The following is a 12,852-nucleotide window of genomic DNA, read 5'->3' as shown; positions in this document are numbered from 1 at the left end:
CGATACCCATTTCTCAAGCTTCATTATGTCATATTGCAGATCTTCGCAATCCCCCTATGTCTTCACTACTCTGAATAACTTTGTATCGTCCACAAATTTAATCACCTCACTCGTCGTACCAATGTGCAAATCGTTTATAAAGATGTTAAAGAGCACGGGTCCAAGCACTGAGCCCAGCGGCACCCCATTGGTGACGCTCTTCCAGTCCGAGTATTGTCCATTTACCCCCACTCTCTGTTTCCTATGCTCCAGCCAGTTTTTAATCCACGTATTTCACCCTCAGTTCCATGGCTCATAATTTTCCAAAGTAGTCATGTGGAACCTTGTCAAATGCCTTCTAAAAATCCAGATATACAATGTCGACCGGGACGCCCTTGTCTATCTGCCTCAAAGAAGTGCAACAAGTTCGTCAAACAAGATCTGCCTTTGCTGAAACCATGCTGGCTGGTCCTCATCAGACCGTGTCTGTCAAGGTGATCAATGATGCGGTCCTTTATCAGCGCCTCTACCATTTTTCCCGGTACCGAGGTCAGACTCACCAGTCTGTAGTTTCCCGGATCTCCCCTCAAACTTTTTTTGAAGATCGCATAACATTCGCCACCTTCCAGTCTTCCGGAATCTTTCCCGATTTGATCAACAGATTGGCTATTAGTTGAAGCAGTTCAGCTATAGTCCCTTTCAGTTCCTTGATGACCTCGGATGGATGCCATCTGGTCCCGGGGATTTATCGCTCTTAAGCCTATCGATCTGTCTGCGTACCTCTTCTAGACTGACTGTCAACCCTGTCAGTTTCCCGCCTTCGTTTCCAGCATATAGCCTGATGGGTTCCGGTATGCTGTGTATAACCTCTTCGGTAAATAGATGCAAAAAATGTGTTCAGTTTGTCAGTGATTGCTTTGTCCTCCTTTATCACTCCCTTTATTCCATGGTCATCCAACGGTTCCACCGTTTCCTTCGCGGGTCATTTCCCCTTAATATATCAAAAGAACGGCTTGAAGTTTTTCGCCTCCATGGCTATTTTTTCCTCGTAGTCTCTTTTGGCCCCTTTTACCTCCTTATGGCACCTGCGTTGATGTTGTTTGTGCTTATTCCAGTTTTCATCCATTCTTGATCTTTTTCATTCCTTAAACAAAGTTTTCTTGTCTCTGATCGCTTCCTTCACCTCTATAGTGAGCCATGCCGGTTCCTTGTTCTTTTTCCTCTTGGATCCCTTGTTGATACGCGGTATATATAGATTTTGCGCTTCGGTGACTGTATCCTTAAAAAGGGACCAAGCTTGCTCTAGCGTTTTTACAGTGCTTATCCTCTTCTTAATCTTCTTCCCCACCATTAGTCTCATCCCTTCGTAATTCCCTTTTCGGAAGTTCAATGCTGTAGTTGTCATTCTGGACTGATGTTTCGCCCCTGCATCCAGGTCGAAGCAGATTATGTTGTGATTGCTGTTTCCCAGAGTCCCTTCTACTTCTACACCTTGTGCCGGTCCTTGCAGTCCATTTAGAATTAAGTCCAGAATTGCATTTACCACCACTTTGTACCCTCCCTCTCTCCTGATCGCCGGTGGCAAAAAAAAACAAACAAACCTGCAACTCTCCTGGTCTCGCTTCCCAGGGCAGGTTTACCACCTTCTTAGAAGCTTCCTGCACGCAGGGCTGCTCCAACCAAAACCTTCTTGCCGCCAAGTACCTCCTTCCAATGTAAGTTCACACTCTCGCAGTTCTCATATACTATTACCAATTCTTTGTCATCTTCTGCTTATGTTTCTTCCGTGATACAGGTCAGAAAATTTAAGTCCCTTACTCCTGAAACTTGTTTCAGCACTGTGAAGCTTTTCCAGATAAATTTTTTATCCCAGGACAAGCAGGCAGGTATTCTCACTAGTGGGTGATGTCATCCGACAGAGCCCCGATACGGACATCTTGCAAGCATGTCTTGCTTGAAGAAACTCAGAAGTTTCGAGATGCCCGCACCGCGCATGCACCAGTGCCTTCCCGCCCGATGCTCCGGGCATGTCTCCTCAGTTCTTTTTCTTCCGCGGAGCTGAGAAGTCTATCTTCAATTTGCACCCATTGAATCTCTTTTTTTGCCTTCTTTTTTGCCGCGGGTTGAGTTCTTTTGGCTCTCCTGTGCATTTATTTCTTTCTTTGATTTCTTTTTCAAAAAAAAAAAAAAAAATTTTCCTTCCGATACCGGGTCGGCCGCGTGGCTGGGGCCCCGCGCCTTCGACCTTGCGGCGGAGCTTTTCCGGCCTATGTCCCGGCCGATCACCGGTTTTAAAAAGTGTAGCAAGTGCCAGCGCGCGATTTCGCTCACGGACCCTCATCGACGCTGCTTACAGTGTCTGGGACCGGATCACTTCCCGAAATCGTGCCGGCCTTGCTCCACTCTGACGGCGAGAGCGTTTAAGCGTTGCTGTCTGCTGTGGGAGTCCATGTTTAAGATGGAAGCTTCATCGGATCCTGCAGCATCGACATCGACAGGTGCTTCGACTCCTTCTGCGAAGCCCTCTGCCTCCCCGGCTGCTACGGGCCTCCTGAAACCGGCGTCATTTACACCGGTTTCGGCCCCGGCTTCAGCGCCGGAGCCTTCATCCGTCTCCTCGGAGCAGGTATCGACCCCGACAGTTCCTCCGGTGGTGCTCAAGGTGCCGAAGACTGGCAAGCAGAAGCACGTAGCATCCAAAGAGCGTGGAGACCGTGCGGAAGGGCCCCCTATTGGTGTGGATCCCTCCATATCGGCTTCGTTGCGGTCCATCCTGGAGGCTCAGTTCGTGGAGCTCATACAGACCATGGGGCCTCGACTGATTGCCACCATCCAGGGTGACCTTCCAGCTTCGGCTTCGAGGGGCGGTCCGCCCCTCCTCCTCCTCCTCGCCGCACTACCTCGTTACTTGGCGAGGAGGAGCGGCGAGCGGTGTCCGGGTCCTCGAGGAGGTCCTCCGTTAGCGCTGTACCTCCTTTGGAACCGATTTCCTCGAGGAGGGCCTCCCTTAGTGATATGCCTCCCTTGGAGCCCATCCCCTCGAGGAAAGCCTCGTTTAGTGACCTGCCTCCCTTGGAACCGATTACTCCGCCCCATGACTCAGTGTGGCGTCCACCTTCGGGGCCACCCAGTCCTGGGCATAGCAGGAAGCAGGACGATTTCTTCCGAACCCCCTATCAAACCTGGGCGTCGTCGGGGGAGCCTCCGACTCTGCCGCCTCTGCGATCGACGGCATCGAGTCCAATCTGCTCCTTGGAGGCATCTGAGTCAGTTTCTCACAGACGGGCTCGATCCCCTTCCAGGCATTGGGAGGGGCATCGATCCAGACATTCTTCGAAGCATTCCTCTCGACACTCGACCATCTCGCCTCAGAAGAAATTGCCTTGGTTGGGGTATGCTGCTTCGACTGGGTCTCCTCCTCCGGGCCCAGAGTTTGAGGACACCGACGTTTTCTACTCGTCCTGTTGCTCGCAGGCCTCTCTGGAGCCTGAAGCCTCTTCTTCTTCTAGTCCGTCTCGCAGACCGGCGACGGCTGACCAACTGTCCTTTTCATCGTTCCTCAGGCAGATGGTGGATGACATGGACATTACTCTCGATGCTGGGTCTCGATATTCCAAGGAGTACCTCGATACCATGCACTTGCCTCGTCCTCCAGCAGAGTCTTTGCGGCTTCCCCTGTACAAGCTCCTCGACCAGACCTTCATGCGATGCTTCGAGTCTCCTTACTCTATCCCTGCGGTCCCTGGCAAATTGGATGCGCGGTACCGCACGGTGCATCATAAAGGCTTCGAGGGTCCTCAGCTTTCTCACCAGTCCCTCCTGGTCGAATCCTCGCTCAAGCGGTCTCATCCTGGCCAGGTCTATGCTTCAGTGCCTCCGGGCTGCGAGGGCAGAACCATGGATAAGTTTGGTCGACGCATCTATCAGAATTCGATGATGGCATCTCGAGTCCTGAATTACAATTTCCACCTATGCCTGGGGGGCTCATCTGGATGGGCTTCGCACTCAGGGATTCTGGACCAGTGCGGACCGCCTCCATCAGATCAATCTTCTGGAGCTCAGAGCCATCTTCTATGCTCTTCAAGCTTTTCAACATCTGCTTCACGACATGGTGGTCCTCATCCGTACAGACAACCAGGTCGCCATGTATTATGTGAACAAGCAGGGGGGCACGGGATCGGCCTCCCTCTGCCAGGAAGCTCTCAGAGTCTGGGATTGGGCAGTTCACCACAATGCCTTCCTCAAGGCTGTCTACATTCAGGGGAAGGACAATGTCTTGGCAGACAACTTGAGTCGTCTCCTCCAGCCTCACGAATGGACTCTCCATTCCAACCCCCTTCATCAGATATTTGCACATTGGGGGACACCTCAAATAGACCTCTTTGCGGCTCCCCACAACTTCAAGCTGCCTCAGTTTTGCTCCAGGATCCACACTCCTCATCGACTCGAGGCAGATGCCTTTCTGCTGGATTGGGGGAATCGATTTCTGTATGCGTTTCCTCCATTTCCTCTCATTCAGAAGACTCTGGTCAAGTTGAAATCAGACCAAGCCACCATGATTCTAATAGCTCCTCGGTGGCCCAGGCAACCTTGGTTCTCCCTTCTACTTCAACTCAGCAGCAGGGAGCCATTCCTTCTTCCAGTGTTTCCTTCACTGCTTACTCAGCATCAGGGATCTCTACTTCATCCCAACCTGCAGTCTCTCCACCTGACAGCTTGGTTCCTCTCAACATAACTCTCCACCAGTTTTCCCAGGCGGTGAGGGATGTCTTGGAGGCTTCCAGGAAGCCTGCTACTCGTCAATGCTACTCCCAGAAATGGACTAGATTTTCTTCATGGTGTATTTCCAATTCTAAGGAGCCTCAGCGAGCCTCCCTATCCTCTGTGTTGGATTATCTTCTACACCTGTCTCAGTCCGGTCTCAAGTCGACATCTATACGAGTCCACCTGAGTGCTATTGCGGCTTTCCATCAGCCTCTACAAGGGAAACCTCTCTCTTCTCATCCTGTGGTTTCCAGATTTATGAAAGGACTTTTTCATGTCAATCCTCCTCTCAAACTGCCTCCAGTGGTTTGGGATCTAAATGTTGTCCTTTCTCAGCTTATGAAACCTCCTTTTGAGCCTCTGAGCAAGGCTCCACTAAAGTTTCTCACATGGAAAGTGGTTTTTCTGGTGGCCCTCACATCTGCTCGCAGGGTCAGTGAGCTTCAGGCCTTGGTGGTGGACCCACCTTTCACTGTTTTCCATCATGACAAGGTGGTCCTCCGCACTCATCCGAAATTCCTACCTAAGGTAGTCTCTGAATTTCATCTCAACCAATCCATCGTGCTTCCAGTGTTTTTTCCAAAGCCTCATTCTCATCCTGGAGAATCAGCTCTGCACACTCTGGACTGTAAACGTGCTTTGGCTTTCTACTTGGATCGCACCAAACCACACAGAACAGCTCCTCAACTTTTCGTCTCCTTTGATCCAAACAAGTTGGGACGACCTGTATCGGAGCGCACCATCTCCAACTGGATGGCGGCTTGTATCTCTTTCTGCTATGCCCAGGCTGGATTACCCCTTCCCTGTAAGGTCACAGCCCATAAGGTCAGAGCAATGGCAGCCTCTGTAGCCTTCCTCAGATCGACACCGATTGAGGAGATTTGTAAGGCTGCCACTTGGTCCTCGGTTCATACATTCACCTCTCATTATTGTCTGGATACTTTCTCCAGAAGGGATGGACAGTTTGGCCAAACAGTGTTACAAAATTTGTTCTCCTAAGTTGCCAACTCTCCCACCATCCCATTGAGGTTAGCTTGGAGGTCACCCACTAGCGAGAATACCTGCCTGCTTGTCCTGGGATAAAGCAATGTTACTTACCGTAACAGTTGTTATCCAGGGACAGCAGGCAGCTATTCTCACGTCCCACCCACCTCCCCTGGGTTGGCTTCTCTGCTAGCTACCTGAACTGAGGAGACACGCCCGGAGCATCGGGCGGGAAGGCACTGGCGCATGCGCAGTGCGGGCATCTCAAAACTTCTGAGTTTCTTCAAGCAAGACATGCTTGCAAGATGTCCGTATCGGGGCTCTGTCGGATGACATCACCCACTAGTAAGAAAATCTGCCTGCTGTCCCTGGATAACAACTGTTACGGTAAGTAACATTGCTTTATCTCTCCTCTTTCCGATCAAATTAGGAAGTGGGCCTGCCCTTGGTCATTCTACTCCCTTGCACTCTTCCGCTTCAAAGGCTCACTCTTTTCCCAAAATACTCCTCCCAATCAGATAAGTATGAAGGAAAGCAGACAAATGTGTCCAAACCATGATCCAAACAAGTACAAGTAACAGAAAACTCCACTTTCATTGTGAGCATACACATTTCATTTTGAACCCCCACACCCTATAAACTGCCCACCAAACCTAAAAAATATGAAAATGTCTCTCTTCAAAATTACCTATTCCTACCTTAATAGAACCATGCACTGTTCTAGTCCCACCATTTGAGCCAGATCAGGTGTAAGCAATCGTGCCCAAGTGCCCAAGTGTGTGTGAGTGCAAGGGAGTAGAATGAGCTGATGCAAATGATTGTGTCTGAATACCAGAGATGTACATATAACTTATAGCATTCTATAAGTTATACATGCAAATGATTGTCCTGACCAAACTCTCCACCTGTCAAATATGTGCTATGCAAGATAATCATCAATGTATAGAATGGCACTTAGGCAGAATCTTCCAGTTTAAGCCCCCCCAGTGGCGTACCAAGGGGGGTGCGGGGGGGCGGTCCGCCTCGGGTGCATGCCTTGAAGGGGTGCACAGCCGGCTGTTCTCACTGCCTCTAACGCCGGCCCTGCAGCTCCAGACTTCCCCACACCTGCTTTCCCCCCCCCCCCCCCCCCCGATCGCTATTATTTTAAAAGTTATGGCAGCTGCGGTGCTGTATCCATCGAAAGAGACTTCTAACTTCGGCCTGCCCCGGAACTCTTCCTGCAGCCACCGCCCGCCTAGGCGGGAACAGGAAGTTGCTGTTGCAGGAAGAGTTCCGGGGCAGGCCGAGGTTAGAAGTCTCCTTCGATGGATACAGCGCCACGGCTATTGTTTAAAATAATAGCAATCGGAGGGGGGGGAGCAGGTGTGGAGAAGTCCAGAGCTGCAGGGCCGGCGTTAGAGGGACTAAGAGCTGATGGTGCTGCAGGGTCCTGCGTTGGGGGGAGGGAGGAAGAAAGAAGAGTAACTGAAGCATTGGCAATTTGGGGGGAACAGGTATGGGGAAGTCCAGAGCTGCAGGGGAGAGTGTTGCTGTACTCAGCTGGAGGGAGGGAATGAAAGGAGATGCCAGGGCTTGGAGGGAAGGAGGAAGGTATGCCAGACTAAGGGAAAAGGAAGGGGGAGATCTCAGAGCATGGAGGGGGAGGGAAAGATGGAAGGAAAGGAGAGAAATGCCAGAGCATCAGGGAAGGGCAGATACCAGACTGTGGGGTGCGAAGGAAAGAAAGGAGAAGAGAGAGATGCCAGAGGATAGGGGATGGGTTGGTGACAGAGAGAAAAAAATGGAGAGGTGGCAGAGCTGAAATCAATCATGTAGAAAGGAGAGAAGGGGCACAGGATAGATAGTTATGAAAGGAGCATAGAAAGAAGGAAGATGTTGTATGGAAGAGAGAGAAGGCAGACATTGGATGGAAAGAGCAGAGAGGGCAGTGACTGGAAGGGGCGAGACAGAAGGTGAACAGTAGATGGAAGGGGTAGAGAGGGACAGACACTGAATGGAAGTGTGGGGGAGAGGAGAGACAGGCACTGAATGGAAGTGTGAGGGAGAGGGGGAGCAGATGCTGGAAAGAAGTGGGGAGGAGAAAGAAAAAAGGGCACATGCTGGATTGAGGGACGAGGATAGAGTTAGATACTGGAAGAGGTGAGGGAAAGAGGTGGCAAGCTTTAGGTAGACAGTAAAAAAGGACATTGATGAGAGGGTAGTAAGAATGTAATCTAGACAGATGCAGAAAATAAATTGAGATGGAAAAAAGGGAAAGGGAGAGGGAGAGGGAAGGAGAGGAGAGAGATGCCAGACCAATGAGGGTGAAAGGAGAGATGGAAGGGGGAGGCATACAGTTTCTGGAAGGGGCATAGAAGGAGAGAAGATGCCATATAGGGGAAGAGAGATGGCAGACAGTGGATGGAAGGAAGAGAGTTACAAGAAGATGAGGAAAGCAGAAACCACAGAAGACAAATGTAGAAAAAAATTTTCTATTTATTTATTGCTTTAGGAGACATGTGTCACTGTTTCTGTGGTGTTGCATTGTATGAAGAGTCCAGCTTCTTACTGGTTCAATTTAACCTTTGTCTATGTATTTCTATTTTATCCCCCCTTTTACAAAACTGTGGAGCGTTTTTTAGCACCAGCCGTGGTGGTAGCAGCTCTGATGCTCAGAATTCTATGAGCGTCACAGCTGTTACCATTGTGGCTAAAATCCACACTACAGTTTTGTAAAAGAGGGAGGGGTTAGTTTGTGAGTACATATTCCATACTAGGCGAAGGTGTTTTCTGTGTTCTGTGTGTTCGAAAGACATGGTTTTTTGTTAGGCTTGACTGCAGGATTGATCTGTACTAGTCTGGCTTGTTTAGTTTTACAATGGGTGTATTGATGTTGTACTGCTCACCGCAATATGTAAGATGCTGCCTTTTCCTAGGTACTCATGTGTGACGTGTGGCTTGTTACTAAAAATCATGTTTCCTGTACAGATGGGGGGGGGGTGCCAAAAAATGATGGGCCCTGGGTGTCACATATGCTACGTACGCCACTGAGCCCCCCTCCCATTCTTCCCTCCTTGGCTGTTCATAGTCCCAACCATAGCATTGAAAACCCTTTTCTGGGGCCTTGTGCATCTACCAACTCTGCTATCATATCTTCCATGTGACTTCTTGTGGATCTGTAAGTCTGCATCATGCAAGTGCATTAGTCCTTTGCTGTTCTCACAAAGAACATCCCTCCTGGATCTTCCCACTCTACCTTGTTATGCTGTAGCCCATCATTTCATATATCTTCCAGATGTATGTTCTTACTAATATGCAGCTTTTTGTTTTTGTATAATTTGGAATTCTAAAAACAGTTATGACATGTGATTCCTGACAATGAATGCCACTGTGATAATTGAATTACAGAGAGAGAAGGGTAGGATCTAATTGAGGAAAAACTCTGCAAACCACAAGTGAAGGCCTACTGTGCCCTTAGCATCTGACATCACCCATCATAAATGACATTGAGCAAGGTCAGGGCAGGTTCCAACTAGACTGAAAGCTGACAGGTGAAGGAAAGTGAAACAGCTCATTTAAAAGACAATCTGCCACACTAATTTGACATTGTTAGCAGTTTGAAATATACTAGAGTCTAGAGTATTTATTATATTTGAAATTGATCCTAACAAGAAAATCTTTTTAGGATTACAGATTGGTCTGCCAAGGCTCTTTGCCAGTGTCTTCAGAAAGGTGATATAGCTCAGGAAATAGAGTGGATTCTTCTGAAGGCATCATTTAACCTGCTGGAGATTCTTGTTCAAGAGGACAGTTACAAAGAGGACTGGATCAGTAAGAGATGCCAGGCCTTGTCTGCACTCATACGGCTTACCTCAATCCCAGCCTGCAAGGAACTTCTAAACATGCAAGAAAAGGTATGTAGAAAAACTAGATATAGTTCTACTGTATTGTTTTCAAAATCTTGCTAACAATCCCTGTAGAGAATGACACGGTGACAAAATTCATCACCGTTCCCATCCCCGCGGATAATCCCATGTCATTTTCTAGTGTCTGTTTCAACCTCGGTCCTTCTACACCAGCATTCTTCAAAGCAAAGCTTGCGGGTCAGTGGTTGTGCCCAATTATACTCTGATTCTTTCCTCTCTCCTTAAAGAATGATATGAAGATGGTTTCCCGCGGTTATCCACGAGGACGGGAACGGTGATGAATTTTGTCACCGTGTCATTCTCTACCTGGAAGCTTTGAGTTGTCTTACCCTGAGATTAGCAAGTAAGCAAGGAAAAATAATTTAATTATCTTTTGCCTCTTCCTCTATCCTACCAAAAATGCACTAATACATCAAACATGTCTCACAGTACAAGAAAAAAGAATTAGCTATGTTTGCAAGAAAACTTTATTACATGATGGTATGTATAAAAAGGCTGACAGGACCAGAATTACTGTAATATTAAGAGACTCCAGCTCAAATGATATGAAGAATTATCAGGAACCATCATTGAAGCGGTCCCTGAATCCTTTGTAAAAGGATGTGGGAAGCCATAAGCAGTTGTGAGGGGTTGTCAGACCAGGAGCACCGGGAGCTTTTTCTTCTTTTGTGGTGCTGAATTTTTCTTTTCTGACAGCTGTGATGGTATGGCGCTTCCCTCCCCCATTGGTGCCGAGGCAAGGCCCTGAGGGGAGGGAGCCGAAGGTAATGTATTGAGATTTTTTCCACGTTCCATCTCAAAGCGTCATTGAAGCAGCGCCGGTATCCATACAGTCAGGTGAGAGTCTTAAAGGTCGCTGTGTTTAATAGCAAAAAAATATTTTAGTGCCAGTTTAGTCGTCGAAAATGATGCGGCAGTTGAAAACTGTTAAATTTATGTCAATGATCTTACGCTTATACATGGCAGCATTCATTGAAGTCTCCTGCTCTTGTTTTCTTTTCTTTATGTTTTTCCTTTGAGGAAAGCGAAGGGGGTAGCTGCAACTGAACAGGAGCGGTTCAGAAAAAAAATTGACAGGAAGAGGGAAGGGGGGCTCAAGAAGTACGGCATCCTGCACATGCTCAGTAAGCTTTGAGCTTACTATAGCCAGGGGATGGCACCGACACAAAGGCTCAGTCAGAGACTTCACCATCAAGTGTGGCTGCATATCCCTTACTTGTCTCCAGAGAAAAGAAGTAATTCTTTCTTGACAATTCAAAGCATAGATTACTGTAACTGTTGCATTTTGTAACAACTGTAAGCGGTCTAAGAACGTTTCAGTATAGCCAACATACAGCAAGTTACAGTAATGAATACCCTTTATGCATCTATGTTCCTTTATAGAATATGATCCTACCAGGCACTATCCAGGTGCTTATTTCTAGATGCCCTTTGGATCATATTTCAATTTAATGTCTGGATTTTATAACAGTATACTGCTAAGAAATCCCAGTGCAACTACCGTAATCTATAATATTCCTATTAATAACAAAATGCATCCCATTATCTTAGTGAACTTGTATTGTTAAAGATATTTTTATATATATATGCATTTTTTTTTTAACCTCTCAGCAGCAAATAGCACTTCCCCTCATATGCTTCAAATCACCAAAATCTTTATTGGTCCTTATTTTTAAACTTCTATTTTTACCATATCTCACTTGCAAATCTTCACTCAGGTCCTGATTCTATATATCGTGTCTAAAAAAATTAGTGCTAACTAGCGTGGCACTAAGTGCGAGTCTGTACAAGTTACACATGCCTTATAGAATCATGCTTAGCACCAGTGTGTTGCATAACTTTTAGGTGTACCCATTTAGGCCAGCAAAAAACAGGCCTAAAAGCATGCATCTAAGTTGTATGTGGATTGGGTGTATTCTATAACAATGTGAATAACATATAGGAATGCCCCCAATCTGCCTCGGCCATGCCCCTATTCAAATTCACACATTACAACTGGTGCATACTTTTTATAGAAACACACTTTTTGAGTCATGTGCATTACAGAATAACATGGGGACTGGTACCTGCGGGTACTTTAAAAAAAAAAAATCAGGGACTTTTATTATGGATATGGTAGCAAAGCTTTTTATTGCTCCGCCGAAGCAGTAAAAAGCCTTCCTCCTTTGGTTTAAAAAATGCAATTATCTTCCTCCCTCCCACTCCTGCCGCATTATCATTTCTTATAGAGCCTCAGAGCCCCTGCCACCGATCCTCACAGGCCTGTTCTGAGATCTTCCCTCTGCTGGAGTTCTTCCTTCAGATGTAACTTCCTGTCTCATAAAGACAGAGGAGAGAAGGTGCTGGACCAGTGGAGGAAAGAGAGAAGAGAAGGCATGTTGATATAGGGGAGGAAAAAAAGGGGAGAAGTTGGACACAGGGAGGTATACAAAAACAGAGGGGAGATGATGGACATGAAAGGGAGCTTAAAGAACAGGGACACAAAGGGGAGATTTTGCACAGAGGGGCAATGCCAGACCAATTGAGAGGGGCATATGGACACATAGAAAAGATGCTAGATATGGGGAAGAATAGGAATACAGAAGGGAGATCCTGGACTTGGGGAGGCATTAGGATATAGAGGAGGAGTGCTGGACACATGGGGAGGGGATAGGGACATAGAATGGTGATGATGAATGCAGGGAGATGAACATAGGAGAGATCTGGGGAAGGAAGATTAGGGGACACAACAAAGGCAGATGCTGAACATGGTGAATGATAGGTACAGAGACAGAAGATGGATGATGAGCATGGAGAAAGAAGAAATGACAAATTGGCAAGAGGCCCTGGCAAGTGAGTTAAGAGAAGATAGAGGGAAACAGAAACCAGAGTTTGGGATCAACATGATTTGAACAGTAAAATGATTAGACAACAAATCGTAGAAAATATTTTGTGATTAACTCCTTTGTTTGCCCCAGTGCTGGCAAGGAGCACACAAAGTTATTTCATTTGTTAGGACCAGAGCTGGGACCAGAATGTAAAGTCCATAGAACATAGAACATAAGAACATAAGAAATGCCTCTGCTGGGTCAGACCCGAGGTCCATCGTGCCCAGCAGTCCGCTCACGCGGCGGCCCAACAGGTCCAGGACCTGTGCAGTAATCTTCTATCTATACCCCTCTATCCCCATTTCCAGTAGAAATTTGTCCAATCCTTTCTTGAACCCCAGTACCGTACT

General features: G+C 47.4%; 1 protein-coding gene across 1 annotated transcript in view; it reads left to right on the top strand.

Annotated features, from left to right (window-relative positions):
* Positions 1-12,852, top strand: part of LOC117357752 — a 245,966-nt gene that overhangs the window by 171,011 nt on the left and 62,103 nt on the right. Inside the window, exon 14 of the mRNA XM_033938800.1 lies at positions 9,395-9,623. Coding sequence (XP_033794691.1) covers positions 9,395-9,623 — 229 coding nt within the window. The remainder of the gene's footprint in view (positions 1-9,394; positions 9,624-12,852) is intronic.

Source organism: Geotrypetes seraphini, chromosome 3 (assembly GCF_902459505.1).
Source record: "Geotrypetes seraphini chromosome 3, aGeoSer1.1, whole genome shotgun sequence".
NCBI classification, from domain to species: Eukaryota; Metazoa; Chordata; class Amphibia; order Gymnophiona; family Dermophiidae; genus Geotrypetes; species Geotrypetes seraphini.
Note: the sequence above shows the minus strand (reverse complement) of the source record. Positions and strands in the feature narration are given on the sequence as shown.